General features: G+C 47.0%; 1 protein-coding gene across 2 annotated transcripts; it reads left to right on the top strand.

The window, feature by feature from the left end:
- Window positions 1-11,117: 11,117 nt before the first annotated feature.
- On the top strand, window positions 11,118-22,996 carry LOC140897639 (zinc finger protein RFP-like). Of its 2 annotated transcripts, XM_073310501.1 has the most exons (7): window positions 11,118-11,551; window positions 15,396-15,491; window positions 16,443-16,673; window positions 18,577-18,599; window positions 20,207-20,322; window positions 20,879-20,911; window positions 21,611-22,996. In XM_073310501.1, exons 1-7 carry the CDS (start codon window positions 11,135-11,137, stop codon window positions 22,120-22,122), a joined length of 1,428 nt encoding a protein of 475 aa, XP_073166602.1. In that variant the 5' UTR covers window positions 11,118-11,134; the 3' UTR covers window positions 22,123-22,996. The 2 variants fall into 2 exon arrangements, with proteins under 2 accessions (XP_073166602.1, XP_073166603.1); XM_073310502.1 differs by lacking the exon at window positions 15,396-15,491.
- The last annotated feature ends 1,266 nt before the right edge of the window (window positions 22,997-24,262 follow it).

The following is a 24,262-nucleotide window of genomic DNA, read 5'->3' as shown; positions in this document are numbered from 1 at the left end:
AGAGATCATGAAACAATACCTCCTCCCACCCCACTGTCCTGCTGGTAATAGCTTATCTAAAGTGATCATCAGGTGGGCCATTTCCAGCACAAATCCAGGTTTTCTCACCCTCCACCCCCCCACACAAATTCACTCTCCTGCTGGTGATAGCCCATCCAAAGTGACAACTCTTTACACAATGTGCATGATAATAAAGTTGGGCCATTTCCTGCACAAATTCAGGTTCTCTCACCCCCTCCCAAAAACCACACACACAAACTCACTATCCTGCTGGTAATAGCTCATCCAAAGTGACCATTCTCCCTACAATGTGCATAATTAAGGTGGGCCATTTCCAGCACAAATCCAGGTTTTCTCACATCCCCCCCCACCCCGATACACACACAAACTCACTCTCCTGCTGGTAATAGCTCATCCAAACTGACCACTCTCCAAGTTTAAATCCAAGTTAAACCAGAACATCGGGGGCGGGGGGGTAGGAAAAAACAAGAGGAAATAGGCTACCTTGCATAAAGACTTAGCCACTCCCAGTTTCTATTTAAGCCTAAATTAATAGTATCCAATTTGCAAATGAATTCCAATTCAGCAGTTTCTCTCTGGAGTCTGGATTTGAAGTTTTTTTGTTTTAAGATAGCGACCTTCATGTCTGTGATTGCGTGACCAGTCGGAGAACACTTTCCTTAGTACATCTTTCTTTCTTTTCTTTTTTCCTTTCAGTTTAAAATTCTCTTTGAATTTCCTGGGTTTTTAAAACTTGATTCGGGGATAACTGGCTGAGTCTGTGAGGCCCTGCCACCCGGCCCTCAATTTGATGGCATTTCTCTGCCTGGCCTTTCCTCCCAGGAATATTCTAGGAGTCATTTGGTAGAACCCTGCTGAGTTTTGTGATAACTAGCAAGGGGAAATCCCTTCCCTCTACTCTCAACCTTAATTCCACACTAGTATACTTTGTGTCTGGGAATTTCCTCATTAAACAAAAATCATACATGAGCACTAAAGAAGACAAGAGATCAATGCAGAAACCTAGCATGCTTTAATACAATGATTCTGTGCCTCAGAAAAATGAACTAGGATCCAGATGAGCTGTAGAATTCTGAACCATAGTTCTGGAATGTGGAGATTAATATTCACAATCCCCTGCTAGATCCCCTACCCCCACTGTCTCAACCCAAAGGTTTTCCTCTCCAGTCCTCGCCTTCTTCTGCCCGTCACCAGGCCTCCCCATCTCAGTCTCTGATTCAGGACAATGCTGGAGTCCTCCAGGAACACAAAGAACAGTCACCATACAGGCAGATCAACGCCTTTCTAGCCTCCTTTCCCCCCTAGTCACACTTTAGCCTTCTGGCTCATAAAGACTGGGGTGTAGGAGCTGAGAGGAGCCAATTCCGTGGGGTCCTAATGGGATATTTCTTCCCTGTCTCAGTGACACACTCTCCCCAGCAAGAAAAGCTGGCAGGAAAGTGAAGATCAGGGCGTCAGTATCAGCATCTAAAAATGACACCCACCTCCCTTCATAGTCTGGACAAACCCAGATCTTCCTGGGGAACCAGCTCATGGGAAGTGGGTCATAGGACAGGTTAAGGCATCATACTGAGAGTCAGCCAGCTACAGACAGACCTCACATGACCCCTTCAGGGCTATGGCTGATCTCCTTCCCTTCCTCCACACAGACTCTCTGGCCACCCCCAAAGCCCAGTATCACCCAGCCCCCACCTCCACCTCCCAGTAATGTCTCCCCCGAGGTGAATCCCTCACAGCCCAGCACACAGCACTTAGTGTCAAATCTCTTGGGATTGTCCAGCAGATCCTGCTCTGTGCCTCCCCTTCTCACACATTTCTGATCTGCAGACAGGATGAGTCAGGGATGAGCCGTGTCTGGATCCAGAGTCAGTGGGGAGAGAGAATCAGAGTGTTAGGGGCAGAGCTTGGCCCTGGGGGAGGCTAGGACCATTTCTCACACTCCCCAGCAGCTCTGTTGTGGGTGGGACCCTCTCTGATTTTCTGCTTCCCTCTCCGGGGGCCCCAGGGATGGGAGCTGCCTCTGTGCTGGGGTTGAGCAGGGATTTCACCATGGCTCCTTCCTCCTAGGCCCTAGAGGTGCTGTTACAGTGGCAAATGCTGCCTCTCTGCTTCCTCTCATGTTGGGGTTGCCCCACTCCCAGCAGCAGAGAGAGAGCAGGGGGGCAGCTGAGCCTGGGTAGTGGGTAGGAGCCACCAGTTTCAGCAAGCTGTTGAGAGGAGAATACTGCACGGAGACTGGGTGGGCAGGAGGCTTGATGGGCAGGCAAGCGGAGATGGGGTGCAGACACAGGTGTTGTGCTGAGTGATCACAGCGCCTGGAGGGGTTTGCTGCCGGTCACTAGCAGGGCATTGTGAGAGACAGCCCAGGCTGGAGAGAGTTAAGAAGGCACAGTGGTCCCACAGTCCCAGGCTGCACCCTGGGGATCCTGTCACAATAACTGTGACAAAATCGGGACTGGGGAGGGGAGTATCAAGCACCCACAGTGGCTGACAGCTCCGGGGTCGCCCTGGCACCCGCACTGGCTGGGAGTTCGGGGGTCCCTCAACTGCCTGTGGCAGTGATCCAGGAACAAGGAGATGACGGCCGGAGGAGCACCTCTACCCAAAACAGTTTCAGAACCTTTAGCCCAGTTCTGGGGTACTCATCTGGAATGTGGCAGAACCCCCCCCCCCGACCCCTGAAGTTCAATTCACCCTTCTACCTCATGGGGAGAAAGGGTCTGAACAGGGATCTGCCACCTTTCAGGCCAATGAGCAACAGAGTGATCATTCCTTCCCTTTCTGGCCCAGCTGATGATTCATTATTCAGTTAGAATGGAACCACCTCGCTGGGTGAGATGGAGAAAGACCCACATCCGACTATCCCACTGTCCGGTGGGTCTTTAAGAACTACTGGCCTGCAATCCAGCCATTGGTCACCAGGTGCAGGTGCCCCCCCCAAAAATCCCTTTCTTCCCCACACCCTTCTCAGCGCTCCTCGCTTGCAGTCCCACTGGCCCATCTCAGTACTGCCCTTCCATCCCCTGGGGTTATGTTCGTTCACCAGGGCAGGCTGATCTGCTGGGGCTCTCCTTCCTCCCCTGAAGAGCTGGTTTCCTAGCTTGACTTGTGCCATGACAGAGAAAAGACCAAGGAGGTTTGGAATGCAGACATGAGGGCATGTGATGGTCACGCTGGGACCAACACACAATGTAATCGCAGATCATTTGTTTAGTGCAGAGCGGGCCCGTCTCCGTGTGGGGGGAAAGACTGGTGAGGGATGGATGAGTGGTAATGAAATGGATATTGTCCCTTCTTTGGCATCATGGATCTTATCTGTATCCCCTTTCCCCTGGAGCCTTCCCCCACCACAGGGCAGATACAGCCGAAGGGTTTTCCGGCACTGCAGATCTCTGGGAATCCGACTGCCTGGGGCCCACTTGAAATCAGAGCTGGGCCAGCCACACAGGGTCTCCATACGTCTGGCTTTGGCCTCTTGCAGATCCAGGGGGATCTTCCAGCTTTTGGTGGCAGCTTTTGCACAGGAAGGGCACCTTCTGTTCCTGCAAGAAGTCCCCACCCATGGCTTTTCACACAGGAGGTGATCATGTGGCTCAGAGTTATTAGAGCGTCCTTGGCTTTGAGTTCACACCCTGTAATCTGTGCCTGTTTCTTAAGTGAAATGTGAAGTTTGCAATCGCCAGGATGTAAGGTAATTAAGTTAATTCACTGACTATTTACGGGTTTCAGAGTAGCAGCCCTGTTAGTCTGTATTCGCAAAAAGAAAAGGAGGACTTGTGGCACCTTAGAGACTAACCAATTTATTTGACCATAAGCTTTCGTGAGCTACAGCTCACTCACGAAAGCTTATGCTCAAATAAATTGGTTAGTCTCTAAGGTGCCACAAGTACTCCTTTTCTTTTGACTATTTATTATTTTTAGAAATGTGCAGGTCAGGCTAAATCAGTGGTTTTCAAACTTTTTGTACTGGGGACCCCTTTCACACAGCAAGTCTTTGAGTGTGGCTTATTCATTAAAAAAGGGGGTGGGGTTGTTATACAAATAACATAAAAAACAGCAGGATCTTATTAAAGGGGAAAAGGCAAAATACCACATTTACTGTGAATACAGAAAGAATCATAGTAAGCAGTTAGTTATAGCTATAACATTCCATTCAGTCTCATATTTATTCAGACATTCATTCATACAAACACACACACACAGAGGTTCTGCAAGGTTGTTATCATAGTTACCAGCCTTAGAGTTGCTCATGCCAAGCCACTGGCCTGGTGGCCTGGACATGAGGAGGGAGCAGGATCTCGTCAGATGCACATCTGATACTCCTGGAAGTTGGTTTGCAGAATCAGATCCCAAAGTTCTCTCTTTCTAGAGTCCATTTTTATAGGAATTTCTTCCTATGCTAGTCTATGGGAATTGCTTCATCATGCTGTTGCTGAATCAATCAGCAGATGGCACATTCCTGACGGCTCCGTGCTGCCAGATGTTATCTTGTTCTTTGGTTCTCCCATCCTTGAGGCTGTTGGGTGGATTCCAGTCTGCCCTCCGGGGGTCCTCTGGTTATTTCCACTTGACGCCTTCTTCAGCCGATGGACACTGGATTCTTAGGCTGGCACCTCCCTGATCATTCAGTTATTATTCACACCAAGCATCCATCCACATACATCCTATATCTCTATTTTAATCACAATTGTTAACAAAGCGAGATGAATACAACAAAAGGGCGGGGAGTCTCTGTGTGCTGTTTCTGTTGTTACAGAGTATTGCTTTGAGTCTCTCTCTGTGTGAGTAGTTGTTGTTACAAAGAATTGCTTTGAGAACAGACTCTGTCATAGAATGTACTAACACAATCAGCAGCTTGCAAGTTTCACACATAGAGGGAGAGAAACAGTACCAAAAACCAAGAGACCTCTTAATTAGTAATACCCTGGAATTTAAACTATGGGGAATCAAACTCATTTGTGATTTTAATACAGAACTTCTTTAATATGATCCAACATAATCCCCCTTTTGACACTAAGATTTATAATCATCAGTGTCACTTTCTATGTAGCCTATTCAAGAGAAGGTACTGTGAGGCAATTTGAGTTTGTGATTCCAATTCATCCCACATACATGATCCTAGTGATGTATCTTTACTACAAGGTTCTGGGGCAACAGGCAAGGTGAGGCACACCCACTTTTGAGGAGTCCATTCGGTACAAGCTCTTGTGTCCAATAGCTTCCCTCCCTCCCCAGCCCACTGGCTCGAGGTCCAGGGTAGCCAGAAGGATCCCATGTGTAATAAATATGGGGAGTGGGTTAACCTTCAATACCTTTGCCTCCAGGGACTGTTGGTGTGCAATTTTGACAACAATTTCTCCCATTAACAAGTCTGGTTTTACAATACTGGAAACATATTGCATCCATTCATATTGATAAGTGTGAAACAATGATCTTTTTCTTTGTTTTAACAAATGCATCAAACCCTTAATATTTCCCAATATGACACAGAACATTTTGTGTTCCAAAGTAGCTAGGGCAAGTATCTGCATTTCAGTGCATCCCATAGCCATGGCTGTGTAGTTTCCTATTTCTAATTTTATTTTTCTTATGCATAAGCCATGTGGTAGTATTAAGCCATTGCCAAAGATTCCATTGGGCTTTTAGGTTACCCAGACCAATTTGGACCAAGTCTACATTGGCATGTGCTTGTTTTTGTATCAGGCTGTCCTGTAGCTGGGACAGAGAGCTTAATTTATTTTTAAGTACCTGCAGGTCTTCAGTATTTTTTTTTTTAAAACACACAACAGTGCTAGCAACAAGACAAAACACAAGACAAAACATAGAACACAAAACACAGTTTCTATTGTGACAGTAGATTCATGGTATTGGGTTGCTCTTCAGCTGGCATCAGCTTTTCCTGATTTTCTGAAAGACAAAAAAAACATGTTTCTACCCCTTTTTGGGCTGGCAAATTATTGGTTAAAATATTTCTTTTACAAATACCCTTGCTGATTGCAGGCAAAACAGAGGAATTACCCCCATATTTTCCTGTTTTTTTGTTCTATAGGCAGGCCAGGTTTCAATGGCATCTATCTTTTAAGGGTTATGGGGAAATTATCCCACTGTTAGTCATGAAATCCCTGAGGTGGGGTACCTCAGTTTTCCTTCTTATACAGCAGACCAAGTTTATAATGTTTTTCCTGCTGTGTTAAGCTTTAAGTTTATTTACAGGAAATAGCTGAGAAGCATCATTACCATATGACCTTAAAGATTTTTCCAAAAATCATACACACTATACATTGTTACAGGGGTACTTATTATAATTACATTTATTAAAATTATCTTGTGATCCCATGCCTTTTATTTAGACAATTTGTTTGCTGACCAGGTGCGTCCTTTATCTGCAGCTCCTTTGTGCTGCTAATTCTTTCCTTCCTTTATCATTTAGGTCATTTGCATTTTCACAGACGCTTCCTGCTTTTGGATTTAAAGCCCTCAGCAGCTCAGAGACTCTATCTTAAAAGGGACACAATCAACTTTCACCAGAGTTTTGATCACTTTTAACTTCTGCTTCCAAAACACACAGCAATCTGAAAAAGAAAACCCAACCTATTGTGGCTCCCTTTGGAGCCCGAATAGCATTTTAATTAAGTAGCATGGTATGTTTGCATTTCTTTTGTCCCTTCTACAATATGCCCTGCACATGTTCTGGGGCAAATGCACATTCCTTCCATAAAAAGAAAAGGAGGACTTGTGGCACCTTAGAGACTAACCAATTTATTAGAGCATAAGCTTTCGTGAGCTACAGCTCACTTCCTCAGATGCATATCGTGGAAACTGCAGCAGGCTTTATATATACACAGAGAATATGAAACAATACCTATTCCCACCCCACTGTCCTGCTGGTAATAGCTATAGGTATTGTTTCATATTCTCTGTGTATATATAAAGCCTGCTGCAGTTTCCACGATATGCATCTGAGGAAGTGAGCTGTAGCTCACGAAAGCTTATGCTCTAATAAATTGGTTAGTCTCTAAGGTGCCACAAGTCCTCCTTTTCTTTTTGCGAATACAGACTAACACGGCTGCTACTCTGAAACCATTCCTTCCATAGTTTAACTTCTATAACATTATCCAGATCCATTTTTACATAAGGTGTAACTATTTCTTGTGGTTTTTTTTTTTTTTTTGCTTACAGAGTTTTCATGTACATTTATCAAAGTGACAGTCTGATTACTCAAAGCCATTTTAAGGCTCAGTGTTTCTAACATTGCTTCTTTTTGTTTTGTGCACCTCACCCCTGCTGTTGCTTCAGAGGAGCACTGTCTTTTTTAATTTTTTTTTTTACTGCAGCTCTCATCTGCTACTTTGTTACAAAAACAAACAAACAAACAAACAAAAACCAACCAACCAAACAAAAAGAATCCAGAATTTTTTTTTCTTCTATTCTCCTGATTTTGACTGTCCTGCTGCAGCCACAACTTGAAAACATTTTAAATTTTGTAAAGCATTGAGTTACCTTTTAAGGGTTAAATGCCAAATCCCAAAGCCAAACAATGCTAATTACCTGAGTCTAGCAAAAAGGTCTGTCAGTTTTGCAACTTTGAATTAAAGAGTCAAATGGATTTTTAGTGGCATTATTTAAAACAAAAACAAAACCAATTGGTCCTTAGAACTTTACATATTTACACACACACAGACAGATACATACACATTTTCTTTTCCTTAACATCCCATCCACACTGCTCTGTTTTTTACATCTTACATTCCCTTTATACATTTGAGGCAGTTAAGTTCCAGTAGAACCCCCTTATGTTCTTTTACCAAATTTGACTAAATTGTCCAGTCAAATGATTTTAATCAGATAGTTTATTTTTGCCTGGCTAATTTACAGACATTCCTTTGGAAAAGGGCCCATTTTCCCTTCAGAATGGCTGCAAAGAAATCAAGAATGCTCTTTCTCTAACAGGTTTCAGAGTAACAGCCCTGTTAGTCTGTATTCGCAATAAGAAAAGGAGGATTTGTGGCACCTTAGAGACTAACTAATTTATTTGAGCATAAGCTTTCGTGAGCATCTGATGAAGTGAGCTGTAGCTCACGAAAGCTCATGCTCAAATAAATTGGTTAGTCTCTAAGGTGCCACAAGTCCTCCTTTTCTTTCTCTAACACTTTTCCTTTTTAACATTTTCGCAAAGTTTAGCTGCTTAATTCCCTCCAGCCTCTGCAGAGTTAACCTTTTTTACTCTAAAAGAAAAGGAGGACTTGTGGCACCTTAGAGACTAACCAATTTATTTGAGCATGAGCTTTCGTGAGCTACAGCTCAGAAGTTGCGAAAGGGGAAATACTGGTAAAAAACCTCAGTTATTGTAAATATTGGTGTGCACACCGCCAGCTCTATTGAGCTAGGCATTTCTATTAGGTTAACCAGAACTGCTGGCCTCAAGGAAGGTAGCAGGAAAAAACAGGTTAACCAGACCTGCTGGCCTCCGGGAAGGTAGCAGGGAAAAGTGTATAAATCAAGCTAAGGTTACTAAAAAAAGAACAGGTTAACCAGACCTGCTGGCCTCCGAGAAGGTAGCAGGGAGAAACAGGTTAACCGGACCTGCTGGCCTCCGAGAAGGTAGCAGGGGACCTGCTGGCCTCTGGGAAGGTAGCAGGGGAAAAACGCATAGATTAAGCTACGATTACTAAACCTAAGTCGTATTGCTCACTGAGGTATCAGGGCAGCAAGAAGGCCTAGGGGCCAGGCTAAGCTACTCGCTGGAATAAGGAGTAGCAGGTTCAGAGAATCTAGGCTTGTCACTCGCTGACCTGTGCCAGGTGTGACGAGGAAATTTGATAAGCTATGATTTCAGAACCTAGGCTGTGTCATTTGCTAAGTAATACCAGGAGTGACAAAGAGATTGAAATTTCCATGTTAAGATGTTTAAAAGAAAACAGGGTAAGCCAGTACCAGAGGGAGGAATGGAGTCAGAAGGAACTCCAACCTCACCTTTTGTTAAAGAAATTACATCTTTTAAACATCCTTCAAAAATCTGGGCACAACCCTTGGACTAAACAAGCCCTAGCTGATGTCTGCACTATTTCGGACCTAGAGGATAGATGGGCTCGGTATATCCTCATAGACAAACCTTCTAGTGCTGCCAAAAGAGATGCAGCAGCAATTTGGTTGTTGTGGGAGGCATGTAAGGATTCTTACCTCTGCTTGTCTTCATGTAAAGAGGAAAAGGCACAAACGGAAAAGGGAGCAGACAATTGGAAGGTGCTGGCTACAAATACCCAAAGCCAGCTGAAAATAGTGAAAGAGGCACTCCAGGAATACAAAAAGAGTGAAAAAGTTAACTCTGCAGATGCTGGAGGGACGCAGGTAAAGGGGGAGAAGGTCCTATGTACGGCACCCCCAGGCATAATTACAAAGAGAAAAGAGAGTAAAAAAGGTTTCAGAGTAACAGCCGTGTTAATCTGTATTCACAAAAAGAAAAGGAGTACTTGTGGCACCTTAGAGACTAACCAATTTATTTGAGCATGAGCTTTTGTGAGCTCACTTCATCGGATGCATACCGTGGAAACTGTAGAAGACATTATATACACACAGAGACCATGAAACAATACCTCCTCCCACCCCACTGTCCTGCTGGTAATAGCTTATCTAAAGTGATCATCAAGTTGGGTCATTTCCAGCACAAATCCAGGTTTTCTCACCCTCCGACACACAAACTCACTCTCCTGCTGGTAATAGCCCATCCAAAGTGACCACTCTCCCTACAATGTGCATGATAATCAAGGTGGGCCATTTACTACACAAATCCAGGTTCTCTCACCCCCTCACCCCCCTCCAAAAACCACACACACAAACTCACTCTCCTGCTGGTAATAGCTTATCCAAAGTGACCACTCTCCCTACAATGTGCATGATAATCAAGGTTTCAGAGTAACAGCCGTGTTAGTCTGTATTCGCAAAAAGAAAAGGAGGACTTGTGGCACCTTAGAGACTAACCAATTTATTAGAGCATAAGCTTTCGTGAGCTACAGCTCACTTCATCAGATGTATACCGTGGAAACTGCAGCAGACTTTATATATACACAGAGAATATGAACCAATACCTCCTCCCACCCCACTGTCCTGCTGGTAATAGTGAGTTTGTGTGTGTATGGGGGTGGGGGGGATGTGAGAAAACCTGGATTTATGCAGCAAATAGCCCAACTTGATTGTCATGCACATTGTGTAAAGAGTTGTCACTTTGGATGGGCTATCACCAGCAGGAGAGTGAGTTTGTGTGTGTGGGGGGGTGGAGGGTGAGAAAACCTGGATTTGTGCTGGAAATGGCCCACCTGATGATCACTTTAGATAAGCTATTACCAGCAGGACAGTGGGGTGGGAGGAGGTATTGGTTCATATTCTCTGTGTATATATAAAGTCTGCTGCAGTTTCCACGATATGCATCTGAGGAAGTGAGCTGTAGCTCACGAAAGCTTATGCTCTAATAAATTGGTTAGTCTCTAAGGTGCCACAAGTCCTCCTTTTCTTTTTATGATAATCAAGGTGGGCCATTTGTGCTGGAATGCACAAATTTGTGCAGGCTGGAGGGTCCACGGCTGCCTATAGCTGCCGGCGCAGTTCTTACCATGGCCTGGCTGTGGCTCCAAGGCCCTGCTTTAGACACAAGATTCTGGCTGATGCATCTTTACCAATGGCCCACTAGACCCTTCCTTGCTGCTTTCAGAATTATAGGGGTAATTTCATACATTAATACATGTAATCCATGCTACATTATTAACATGCTTTTATTTTTTATTCTAAATTATACAAAATACAAACAAAATCCTGCTACTACACTGCAGCGGCACAGCCCTCAGCTGCCAGAACAGAATTTGACCAAGCTTCTGAGTGTTGTGTGTAGACCAGCCTCAGTCCTATTGACGCGGCTTGCGACATGGCAATTTCATACTGTGTCCTGCCGGGGCGGGGTGGTGGGGGGATTTCCCCTCCCCAGGGACTGCAACTCCTCAAAGCTCAGAAAATGAAGGAGCTTCAGAAAGGGAACCGCCCAGTTGCTGACCAAGGCTGAAGAGACTGTAAAGTGAAACTAACCTTTTCATTCCCCCCCCCCCCCCCCGCCCTGCAGTCGGTCATGGCAGCTCCTGATCCTGTGGAGTGTTTGCAAAAAGAAGTTTCTTGTTCCATCTGTCTGGATTATTTTACTGACCCGGTGTCTATCGATTGCGGGCACAACTTCTGCCGTGACTGTATCCGGCAGTGCTCGAAGAAATCGGAGGCCAAACTGTCCTGCCCTCAGTGCAGAGGCACGGCCCTGAAGAGAAAATTCAGGCCCAGCCGGGAGTTAGCAAATGTGGCTGAAATAGCCAAACGGCTGAGTTGCCAGGCTGCCCAAGGGGCAGGAAGGGAGAAGACATGTAACACCCACCAGGAGGTTCTGAAACTGTTCTGTGAGGAGGATCAAAGCCCCATCTGTCTGATCTGCAGAGAGTCCCGTGCTCACAGATTTCACACTGTGGCTCCCATAGAAGAAGCTATCCAGGATTACAAGGTAGGAAACCACTGTTGAGCGCCATTTTTGTACTAGCTTTTTTTTTTTCAATCCTTATTCTTTTCTCTATTTCAAACGACACAGAGCAGGAGTCAGATAATCTCTCACATACATGAATCTGTAGAGGGAAAGTGACCACACCTCCCTTAGATTAATAGAGGATATTGTGAAGGCCAAGACTATAACAGGATTCAAAAAAGAACTAGGTATGATCATGGAGGATAGGTCCATCAATGGCTATTAGTCAGGATGAGCAGGGATGGTGTCCCTAGCCTCTTTTTGCTAGAAGCTGGGAATGAGTGACAGGGGATGGATCACTTGACGATTACCTGTTCTGTTCATTCCCTCTGAAGTACCTGGCTGGCATTGGCCACTGTCGACCAAGACAGGATACTGGGCTCGATGGACCTTTGGTCTGACCCAGTATGGCGGTTCTTGTACAGCCAGAAGGGACCAGTATGATCTTTTTGTCTGCCTTCCCATATAAAACAGCCATAGAACTTTGCCCAGTTACCCCTGTATCGAGCCGAGCAACCTGCGATTAGCTAAAGCACAACTTCCAGAATGGCATGCAGTTTTGATCAGAAAACTTCAGGAGTTGGAGAAACTCTGCCATTTCCCTGGCTACTCACTCTCACTGTTAACATTTTGTGCCTTATTTCTCATTTGAAATGATCTGGCTTTAATTTCTAGCCATTTGTTCTTATTGCATTATCACCCAATCCACTAGATTAAAGAGTCCTTTAGTACCTGGCATTTTTTTCCCCCTTTGAAAGTATTTATGCACTAATCAAGTCACCTCTCAATAGTCATGATAAAATAATCAGATGGAAATCCTTAAATCGCTCACTGTAATGGCTGGTCTACACTGAACACTTACACTGACATAGCTACATCTCTCAGGGATGTGAAAAATCCACCTAGCCCTAGTGTAGACAGTGCTACCCCACTTCTTTGCTCAACCTAGTTACCGCCTCTTGGAGCAGTGATTAACTACAACGGCCAGAGAACCTCTCCCATGGCTGAAGTGATTGGCTATAATGAAGCACTACAGCTGCCAATGTAGTGGTTCAAGTGTAGACATAGCCCTAAGTTGTTATTTTCAGCCCTTCAGTCATTTTTGTGGCTCTTTACTGCACCCTCTCCAATTTTTCATCATTCTTTTAAAAATGTGGCCACCGGAACGGGAGGCAATATCCAGGATCAGCCTCACCATGAACATATACACAGGTCAAAAAATATACAAATTAGTCACGACTCCGTTTATATGTCCATGGATCATATCAGCCTCCGCATCGCAGTGAGAACGCATGTCGAACTCTTTGTCTACACTGACCTCTAAATACATTACAGCAGCAGTCCCCAAACTTTTGAGGGACATGCCCCCCTTACCCCTGTCTGTGCCCCCTTGCCTCCCTCCCGCAACCGGGACCAGGAGCAGGGCCATGGCTCCAGGCCGGGGAGGGAGGGTGGACAGAGGTAAGGGGACTGAGGCTGGGGCTGCAGCTGGGGGTGGGTCAGGGCCGGGCCAAGGCTGGGGCCAAGTGCGGGAGCAGACCCGCAGCCGAGCTGAGGTGGGGTCCAGCAGCCGGGCCTGCGGCCAGGTGTGGCTCCGCTCCCGGCCTTGCCCCCAGCCTCAGCAGAAGCGGAGCTGCACCGAGGCTGGGGATGGGACTAGGCGTGGGCGGGACCGAAGGGCGGGACTGGAGCAGAGCTGGAGGCAGGGAGGGGCTGGGTGGTGCTCCCTTCCTGCCCTCTGTGGGGGTTGGCCTGGGTCCCGTTGCACCCCCTCCCCGGACGTTCCTTCACAGCCCCCTAGGGGGGCATGCCCCACAGTTTGGGGACCTCTGCATTATAGGGTTACAGCTTTCCAGGATACAGTCTCCCCTTCTGTAGGTCTGGCCTGCAGTCCTCGTTCTTAGATGTATAACTTTGAATTTGATTGTAAAATACATTTAACTTATCGAATGACCCATGTATCAGTGGTACCCAAATTTTAACAATCTGTGAACCCATTTCACTAAAATGTCAAGTCTCGCGAACCCCCTCCTAAAAATGAGTATTTCCAGGGATTTTCTTCTTTACCTGAGTATAAATTATAAAAGCAGTGATCTTGGAAATATAAAATTTGTTTTTATGACATGCTTGTTACACACTATTTATTATTATTATTTATCATTACAGTATTTTTATTACATTATGAAAACGGCAACACTCTTCCAAGATCTCACTTTCGTAGCTTGTATCACTTTGATTAAGCCTGTTATAAGACAAGGCTCCTATGTTTCATCAAGGAGTATTAGATGTGAAGCAGCATGAAGGGATTTAAGAAGCCAACTCAAAGAGTTCCTCTTACACAAGCATTCAGGTCTTGAGCAGTCCAGGCAAACAACGCATGTTACAACAAAGCTTAAACTTGTTCTTCATAATAATTTTAAAAACAATACTAGTTGCCTATTTAATTTGAAAAACAGCAAAAAATAACCACCTCCCTTTCCATTTCTTATAAGGAGTCTCAAAGTTTAAACCTCCTCAGTGTGATAGATATGCTTGCTTTGATTTGCATAGCTCTTGGAAGTCCTGGGGCTCCGGGCTGCTGGCCCCGTACTCTCCAGGGTCCCTAGGGACAGCTCTGTCCACCATTAGGGAATTTTTTCCCACTAACCCCCAGGGGTTCACAGACCCCAGTTTGGGAACCACTGCTCTATATGACTGACCTATCTTCCTCATGATCTACCACTCCACCAATCTTCACATCATCCCCACATGTTGTCAGCATTGATTTTATATTCACTTCCTGATCATTGATAAAAATGTTGAATAGTTTTAGGTCTTGCACCGATCCCTGCAGAATGCCCCAATTCAGTGGTGGTTCCCTATTGAAAACTATTTTTTTGAGACAGGTCAGGCAGTCCTTAATCCCTGTAACATGGGCTTTGTTGACACTGTATAGTGCTAATTGCATTATTACCCAACATTCTGATTAAAAGTCAAATGCCTTCCAGAAGTGTAAGTACAGTACATCTGTACAGTCAACAATTAAACTTGTAATCTTATTTAAAAAAGAAATGGAATCAGGTTTGACAACCTGTTTTCTGTAAAACCATGTTGACTGGCATTAATTGTATTCACATTGAATCCCATATCAGTTTTTCCAGCATTGTGCCCAGAATTGATAGGCTAACCAGCCTAAAATTACCCAGATCATCTGATTGCCCTTTTTGATTACTCGCATAACATTAGAACACTTCCAGTCTTCTGGAATTTCCCTATTGTTCCAAGAGTTATTAAAAATTAACACCAGCCAGCTGGAGATCTCCTCAGCTAATTCCTTTGGAGTTAGTTATCTGGGAATGCTGATTTAAAAATGTTTATCCCTCCTAGACGTTTTCTAACATCCCCCTTGGTTGCGAATGGGCTGGGAAATACTCCATCATCCTCACATGTGGAATGGAGCATCCTGCTTCTTCCCAAGCTCAGACCAGAAATATTTATGGAACACGTCTGCCTTTTCTGCATTGTTCGTAGCAAGTTTATCACGATCATGATGTAGTGATGTGCCTATGCCATTGTTAGGGGGTTTGTTTGTTATTTCTGATATGCTTAAAAAACTCCTCCTTGTTGTCCTTAGCCTCGCCAGTTGTGATTTTTTCCCTCTGATGACTTTGGCCTCCCTTATCAATTTTTCACATTTCATTACTTTAAATTCATATTGATTACTGTCTACTTCCCCTTTCCCCCTTTTGTTATGTATTGTTCTAAGAAAATCAATAACAGAAGAAAATAGCCCCCCCCTCCCCCAACCCTCAGTGAAATCTCATTCAGAGCACTTTTCCCCGCCAAGGAACAAATCCAGATGCAATTGCAGACTCTGAAAGAAGAGAGAAGAAAGCTCCTGGGGTTTAAAGTAACTGGGGAGAAGAGACGCCAGGAATATCTGGTAGGTGCCCATTGTTATTACCCTGCAGGGACATGGGTGTGGGTCTCTCTCTCCCTGGGTCAGCCTCACTCTTTGACCAGTGAAAAATAAGAATCAAAAGATACTCACGTTGATAGATCAGCCCCTAAAGCAAAACACACAGGGTCACTGGGAAGAAGAAATCAAACAGCAAGAAGTTAGGCTGCTCCCGATCTTTTGCACGGAGCTATCACCCTGGCAGTTACTTCACCATAATGGCACTGTGCGAAAATAAAGCAGACTTGCTCCAAACGCAAAATCGGTGGCCACAAACTAGGGGTGGGAAGCGGGAGGTGCAAAGCACAGTCTAAAGCAGCATTTCTCAAACTGGGGCTCCCGACCCAAAAGGGGGTTGCAAGACTATTGTGGGGGAGTCGCGAGGCCGGCGGCGGCTGGCCAGGTGTCCAGCTCTGAAGGCAGCTCTGCCACCACCGGCCGCGCAGAAGTAAGGATGGCCTGGTGTGCGGGGGCTGAAATATTTTCAAAGGGGGTCCCAGCAAACAAAAGTTTGAGAACGCCTGGTCTAAACCCAGAGAGGATGGGCTGAGCAGGCAATGGGACAGAGAGAGACACTTTCTACTCCAGCAGACTAAATACAAGGAAGTGAGAGACAGATATTGCCTCAAAAGTATGAGCAACCAGAGAAGGCTTCTCAGCCAAACATGATGAGGATAAATTGTGTGTGACCCTGGGAGGAAGGGAAGAGACATCAGCGATAGCAACTGGCCACCGGGTCACGAGCTTCCTAACTCTGAAGAGCATTAAACGCTGGGAGAGGTTAACTGGGGTGGTTGTAGAATCCTTGACCTTGGAGGTTTTTAAGGACAATTAAAGTCACCCTCCTGTACATTCAGGGCCCAGGTATGTGTCCCCTCAATCACTATGTTCTTGACCTGCCTTTCCTTTCCCTTTGTTTTAATCTGTTCATTACAGGAACAGACGAAAACCCAGAGGTGCAAGATCCTGTCTGAATTTGATCAGCTGCGCCATCTACTGGAGGAACAAGAGCGGCTCCTGCTGGCCCGGCTGGGAGAGCTGGAGAAGGAGATTGTGAACCGGCAGAATGGAAGTGTTGCTAAACTCTCAGAGGAGATTTCCCATCTCAGTGAGCTGATCAGTGAGTTAGAGAAGAAGTATCAGCAGCCAGCGAGTGAATTCCTGCAGGTGAGAGCTCCATTCTAGGCAAGAACTGGAGCCTAAGAAACTCAGTGTCTGTAACTTTCGCTGTATATTATCTTTGTTTTCCAATCGTTTTTCATTGGGATTTATGGTACTTCATTCAAATATGTTGATTTTTTTACTTCACATTTTGTCATGGTGCTGAGATCCTGGGCGAACATGGGCGGCGGGGATAATAGGCCAGAGAAGACTCTTTCTCCCCTGGCGCGGCCAGGGTTGTGGGGTTTGGCGGAAAGTTTTTGCTTTATTATGCCCCATGCAGGTTCCAGGGCAGCTAAGGAGGTGGTATGTGCTATTCAGCTTCCTGGGTTCCTCAGTAATCTCCCTGGACTCCAAAGGGTTTGTCACGCTGGCCTGGATTCACTCAGCGTTGCAACACTTGGCTTTTCAGCCCCTTGAAAATCACTGGCGTCCACAAAGCCCGGGTTAGCTGCGGTGGCTCCCTATGTAATGCACGCTCGGCGGGGAGCTGCCTTAGCAAGCCGATGGGAGATGCTGATGAGAGGGAAGTGTGCTAAGCCTGGAGTTAGAAGCCTAAACCTGGGATGTAGGGAGCCTCCTAGCTCTGCTTGGGAGCCACAAACGGGACCTGCTCTCCTCACTTAGGCATTTCTTGTGAGAAGGGCTTAGGCCAGGGGTTCTCAAACTTCATTGCACTGCAACCTCCTGCTGACAACAAAAATTACTGCATGACCCCAGGAGGCAGGACCAAAGCCCAAGCCCTGCTGTCCTGGGCGGGGGGCCTGTAACCTGAGCCCCACCGCCCAGGGCTGAAGCTGAAACCTGAGACCTACCACCCAGGGCTGAAGCCCTTGGGCTTTGGCCCTGAGCAGTGGGGCTCAGGCTTTGGCTTTGGCCCCGGGCCCCAGCAAGTCTAATGCCAGCCCTGGTGACCCCATTAAAATGGGGTTGCGACCCACAGTTTGAGAATTGCTGGCGTAGGCACCTGCTTAACGCCAGACAAAATGGCTGGGTGAGGGGATGAAGCAGGCTCTGCCCTCAGAAACCTGTAGCCTAGTGGTTAGCATACTTGCTTAGGCTGTGGGTTAGTTCATCTCCCGCCCTGATGAGCAGGGCACCTGCTACCTCTTAGGCAAGTGCCTGCCCTAGGGGATGGACTGTGGTGGGTCTTGCTGGTTGAAGCCATTGTGCTTTTATTTACATATTAATTAGGCCAGAGACAGAATGAGAATCACTCTCCAGTGCAGTGAGGCCTCTTCCCCTTCCTCCCACCCCATCTCCAAGCTCTTGTGCTTACCTGATCCGGCCATATGGGAAAGCTAGGAACGGGAGCTGCTCTGTTCCCCTGGTTCATTGATCTCACTGGGGCTTGGACGTGACGTAGGTGCCTGGACACCGGATGCTGTCTGCCAGAAGCTTGGGGGACTTTTACAGTAAAAATGTAGGTGCAGTCTGAGTTTAGAGGCTGGCATCCTCATTTCACACACGAGGCACGGCAAGATGAAGTAAAGCTTGCCAAGGCCACTGAGGAAGGAGCTGGGCCAGCAACTGAACCTGGATCTAAGTCCTGCCCCAGGCCGTGAAGCACAAGGGTAGTCAATCTGTGCTGGCCAATAAAGGTCTATCGGTTAGACAGCATGTACCAGCCGGGCACACCAGCGGCGCTGCTCCGTTCAGATCCTCATGTGGCCAGATCCCGACCCCTAGGGGCCTGCTCCAGTCTGGAATTGATTGATTATAATAACTGATTTGTTCTTAAAAGGGGCAGTGTCAAGAAGGTGCAAAATTAACAAAGCACTGGTGCTCACCAAATAGAGCAGAGGGTCATAGGGATAAAATGCATGGAGAGGTGCAAAGACCCTTCGTTGTTCATTCTGATTGTTATCGCTGTGGGACTGAGCTCTCTGTATCTCTCTCTCCCCTGTAGGACATCAGAAGCACCTTGAACAGGTACATGGCTCCTTCTCCCTCCCACTTGACTGTGTGGGAAGCTCGCCCCACAACTCAGCAGCAAAGCACATGGTCCAGGGCACAGTTCAGCTTCTCTTCTCTAGCTGGGGATGACTGACTGATTCTGATCCCCAAGGGAAGCACGATTCAATTTGACTGTATAAACTAAGGGTCCATACTGCAGTCTTGGGGTATAGTTTTCACTCCTAGCCGGCCTACAGCTCATGTACTGAGAGCAACCAACCTTCAGTGGCATGTGCTTTTGCACAGTCTGTATAAACCCGCCCAGAACCTTGGGTCGTTACTCACCTATGCTGAAGCATGTTCTGCCACGGCTTTACTGTCCAGTACCTGAGCTTGCTCAATGAAAGCTACCTCGGGTACGTTAACTGGCATTGCAATCACATCCCAGGATTGCAGTATAAGCCATTCCCTGAATAAATAAAGCCCCGTCTCCCTAGCTCAGCCTATGGGGCACAGTCACCTTTGGTATAGAAATCTCCCACTGCTGAACAAACCCCCAGGGTAGATTCCACTTCTACTAGACTATGGAATTAGCCATCCTAGGGAAGGGACTCGTCCGTCATCTGAATGTGTGTATTGAGTAACTTGGATACCTGAGGGACTGACACATCTGGCAGTGGGCTTTGGGTTTTTTCACCTCTCTGTCATGGATTAGGACCCTGGCCAGATCAGCCATGATCAAAAATCTTCCCCACCCGATTAGTCTTTGGGGAGTTGGGTTGGGATTTTCAGTCCAGTTCTTGCTGGACACATTTGGTGGCAATGATATCCAAAAGGCTGAGATGACTAAATGCCTTTCTATTTCCTTTGGGAGGATGGGAGCCACCGAGAAATTAGTTGTCCAGGCTTGTGACAGAGGTACCTTCCCAGCATGCCCCTCTGCCCCCGGTGCGGAGTGGTGATGCCTCAGTTTCTCCACATGATCTTCAGCTCACTTCCCCTGTAGAGGTGGCTTAGTCCTCCAGCCAAGACAGTTGTTCAGCTCCTTCCAGGGTAATAGAGTCCTCTGGTCAAAATCCAACAGAAATGCCAGACAAAAGAATCATCAGCCCAGCTGGGGTCTACTTCCCACCTCCTTCCTAGCAGGCAGGCTTCTATCTGCAAGGGCCTGTCTCAACACCCAGCACCATGTGCCTAGGCTTCTGTCAGACTAACAATCCAGTACAGGCCTGCCCTCCTGCTGTGGGCTCCGGCAGCTGCCATCCCCAGACAGCTCCTAGCCCGGTCAAGCTTCATGCTCCACACAGAAGCAGCCTGTCTGTTTTCCTTCCCCATCAGTCCCGCAACTGCTGGGCTTCCCGTTTTTTAAGTCCACCTTCCAGTCTTAAACCCAAGGTTAATGAAGCCCCTGGCTGGGCTTTAACCTCTTCCTGTATGATCTGGGGGTTGTACACCCCCATCACAGGAATCAAGCTCATCAAAAGTATTTAGGTACCTAATTATGCATTGATTTCAACTGGAGTTATGCACCTATCCCTAATCCTAACCCTGGCTGCTTAGTCCAGCAGCATTCACTGGCGTGAAAGTCATGTTACGAGCTGATAAAATAAAGAATGATCAATAAAAAGTCTGTCTCCCTCCAGGTGCAAGGTGGGGGACTTCCAGCAGCCACTGGAGATTTTTCCTGACGTGGAAAAGAGACTCAGCAATTTCTCTCAAAAAAATATTGTTCTGAAGGAGACACTGAGGAAATTCAAAGGTACCAAGGGGGTGGAAATCCAGATGTGTGTCTGTGACGGGGAGGATTTAGGCACTAGGCAATTGGCTGCCAAGGGAAAGCCCAGCTAAATAACTGTAAAGGAATATATCATCATCCCTGAATTAGGGGTAGGGTTTGGAGAGGTGTATATCATTGTGTTCTCATAGATGGATTTACTCATCTATCCTAATTACTGAGGAGTGCGATATACTGGGGATGACACCATTGGTACGGTAACACAAAGGGATCAAATCATATTCTTGATTCTCTTTTATTTCAAACTGCCTAGGAATCGCAGGAGGTGAAATTCACCCCTCTGCTGAGAGACAATGGCCCATCGTATTATGGAGATTCAAGAGGTGCATAGATGTTGGCCTGGCCCTCCTGTATGTAGGGGGATGAATTCATGCTTTGTCCATCTTAATTTCTCTCTGTCTGGATAGCTCTGTCCCATCCCCTCCATTTGTTTCCCATCTTTAAGGTCCTGTTAGACTGGTGAATTGCAGAAATCTTCTCCTAACGATAACACCATGACATGCCTCTCTTCTCTCTCTAGAGTCTCTGCCGTCTGAATTGGAGGTGGAATGGGGTGAGTGTCTGGAAAACAGCTGGAAAAGTGACTTGTATCAGGGATATTTCCCTATTGAGAAGAACATGAGAGTTGTGGCTTGGGCTTTGCTTGCAGAAGAAGTTTCTGAGGTCGGACAAAGTAGCCTCCTGGCAACGAAGGAGGAGCTTTACAGGAAAGGGGGAAGGCCTTTAGCACCCCAGTATTAGTAACCCTTTAACTGCTGTTATCCCATGGGAGTGAGAAGGAGCTGCCGGGCTATATGGAGACTGATCAGCTCCCATCACCACTGAAAAATGGCAAAACAGCTTTGCTAAAAATTGGAAAATTTGGAAGTTGTTTCGATTTCTCGTGTATCAAAATTCCACCCCGCCCGTGGTTTGGGAAGAGGAGTCTTGAGTTGGTGCCTTTTCCATTCCCCGTGGGCAGGAGTGACCACCTAAACTCTTTGATACAAACAAGAGGCCGCTGCTCTCATTCGGGGGCACTGATTCCAACCCTCCAGGATCATTCCATGTACACTGGGGTTTGCGTTCTCCCTTCGGCTGCCTTCCAGCTGGGTACAGGATGTCTCTGCAGCAGGCAGCATGATTCTCCTGTCTCTCTCTACTGCTGGGAGTGTCCCAGCCAGGATGGGGCTGCTGGGGAGTGTGTGAAATGGTCCCAGCCTCCCCAAGGGCTGAGCTCTGCCCCTAACATTCTGATTCTCTCTCTCCCCAGCGAATGTGACTCTGGATCCAGACACGGCGAATCCCCACCTCGTCCTGGCCGAGGATCGGAAAAGTGTGTGGTGGGAGGACACGCCTCAGGATCTGCCCGACAATCCCAAAAGATTTGATACGTACTGCTGCGTGCTGGGCCGGGAGGGATTCACCTCAGGGAGGAACGACTGGGAAGTGCACCTGGGGCAGCAGGGATTCTGGACTGTCGGGATCGCCCGAGAATCTGTGTGGAGAAAGGGATGGCTTAGTCTGGACCCCTCCCAGGGGATCTGGGCTGTGGGCCTCTGTGGGGGACAGTACCAGGCTTACACCTCCCCCGACACCCTGCTTCCTCTGAGTAGGAGGCCTGGGAGGATCCGAGTTTCTCTGGACTACGAAAGGGGGCAGGTGGCTTTTTTTGATGTTGATAACGAGGCCCCAATCTTCACTTTCCATCCTGCCTCTTTCAATGGGGAAAGAATCCTCCCTTTCTTCTGGGTCTGGGAATCCCAGCTCACGCTGTGTCCCTGAGCTATGGGCTAGTCTATCCCCATGAACCGGGCTCCTCTGGCCTCTGACAAGTCCAGCTTTATGATCCTGGAAGCTGACGTGTATTTCTGAGGTGTCAAAACAAGGAAGAAAGTGAAGCAGTCGGGCTAGAGAAGCAAACCTCATGAGCCAGCCTGTGTGTCTTCATCCTCTGTTCTTGGGGAGGATTGTAGGTGTCGGAAGGGTGAACGAATTAGAAATTCTGTAGCAAGTTGTCTGGATTCTATAGCCTCTGGGCGAAATTTCGTGGGAGCTCCAGCTAATTGTTTCCTATGGAGTATTTGACTTGAAGTGAAATGGGGTATTTATTTTGGCACTGAATTGGGTTTATTTTACTCTGTTCCCACACGGTCAGTTTCCAGGCTCCCATTCATGTGTTTATTGACATTGTTGGGAGAAGGAGAATTTGAAGGCTCTGACTGCTGGCTAGTGGGGCTTTAAGGATGTTTGGGACTGTGGATGTTTCTGCTAAAAGCGATGGGCAGTCAAAGGGTTAACAAGGTCGACGAATGAAATCGCCCTCTTTCGGTTTCAGAGTTAAAACCGATTGACTTCAGTGGTTCACTTCACATTTCTCAAGGCTGTGTGGTGAGGACGGGCAGGGGACAAGAAGATGGGTCCTGAAGGAGGTGGAGAAAATGTTATGGATTTTTACAGTGTTATTGTTTTAGCAAGTGGATTCTATGTCTTTATGATCCACCAGATGACTGTATTAAAGAGTCTTGATCGCTCCAATGGGCTCCCTTGTCTTTTCTGTTTAGTATACAATATAGTAGCACCTCAGAGGCACGAACACCAGAGTTACGAAGTGACCGGTCAACCACACACCTCATTTGGTGCTGGAAGTACGCAGCCAAGCAGCAGCAAAGCCAAAAAAAAAAAAAAAAAAAAGCAACTACAATACAGTGCTGTGTTAAACGTAAACTAGTAAAAAAAATAAAGAGAAAGCAGCATTTTTCTTCTGCTTAGTAAAGTTTCAAAGCTGTGTGAAGTCAATGTTCAGTTGTAAACTTTTGAAAGAACAACCGTATCGTTTTGTTTGGTGTTACGAACATTTCAGAGTGACGAACAACCTCCATTCCCGAGGGGTTCGGCACTGTGAGGTTCTACTGGAGAGAAATAAGCCAAGGAGCCCTCAGAACTGTCTGACGGGTGCGGTGGTTGCTCTTTACTGACATGCCCTTTGCCACGAGAGTGGGTCACTCCAGTGGAAGGCAATGTCAATGAAAAGAACTTTCTCACCTCTTTAGAAATGCCCACGCCTCTACTGGGCAGTATTCAGGTGTCTTCATGTGGTTCCTTCGGGATCTAAATGTCCGGTGATGGAGGCATGTCCGTCACTACATCTGGCTGGGGAGCTCAGCTCCGTGCACAGACACTTCTTGAAATGCCTCCTGGGCTTAAACAAGGTTCAGGGGCAGAGGTGCCGACTTTCTGAGTTCCCAGGGGGTGCTCAACCCCCACTCTTCCCCAGGCCCTGCCCCCATTCTACCCATTTCCCCAAGCCCCCACCTGCCCTGCCTCTTCCGGCCCCCACTCCTCCCTCTCCCCGCCCCCACGCCTCCTGCATGCCATTGAACAGCTGATCACTGGCGGAAAGGAGGTGCTCGGGGGAGGAGCTGATTGGCATTGCTACCAGTGGGTGCTGAGCACCCCTTTTTTTTCCCCATGAGTGCTCCAGCCCCGGAGCATGCATGGAGTCGGTGCCTATGTTCAGGGGCCTAGAGGGAAGCTCTCAGTCTGGCCTTCAGAGGTGGCGCTTCCTGTGGTGTTTATCTCGCGATGGCGTCTGTGACGACCCAGAGAGCCCTACCATGGCTGCCAGCCTGTGTCAGCCGTTCCACCGACCTGGGTTCTAGATCTGTCATAGAGTCATAGATACTAAGGCCAGAAGGGACCATTATGATCATCTAGTCCGACCTCCTGCCCAAGGCGGGCCACAGAATCTCACCCACCCACTCCTGCGAAAAACCTCTCACCTGTGTCTGAGCTACTGAAGTCCTCAAATCGCGGTTTAAAGACTTCATGGTTTAAAGTCCCTGCAGAACCCCAGAGTTAGCTTCTTTGCTTTAATTATCCATGAATGAAAAGCCCTTGGCTGACACAAGCCCTGGAGTCACAC

The sequence above is a fragment of the Lepidochelys kempii genome, chromosome 14, assembly GCF_965140265.1.
Source record: "Lepidochelys kempii isolate rLepKem1 chromosome 14, rLepKem1.hap2, whole genome shotgun sequence".
Taxonomy (NCBI): domain Eukaryota; kingdom Metazoa; phylum Chordata; order Testudines; family Cheloniidae; genus Lepidochelys; species Lepidochelys kempii.
Note: the sequence above shows the minus strand (reverse complement) of the source record. Positions and strands in the feature narration are given on the sequence as shown.

Coding starts and splice junctions, on each gene's coding strand:
- LOC140897639 (XM_073310501.1), top strand. CDS start 11,135: ATGGCAGCTCCTGATCCTGTGGAGTGTTTGCAAAAAGAAGTTTCTTGT. Junction 11,552..15,395: donor AAGCTATCCAGGATTACAAG/GTAGGAAACCAC, acceptor TTCCCCGCCAAG/GAACAAATCCAGATGCAATT. Junction 15,492..16,442: donor AGAGACGCCAGGAATATCTG/GTAGGTGCCCAT, acceptor TGTTCATTACAG/GAACAGACGAAAACCCAGAG.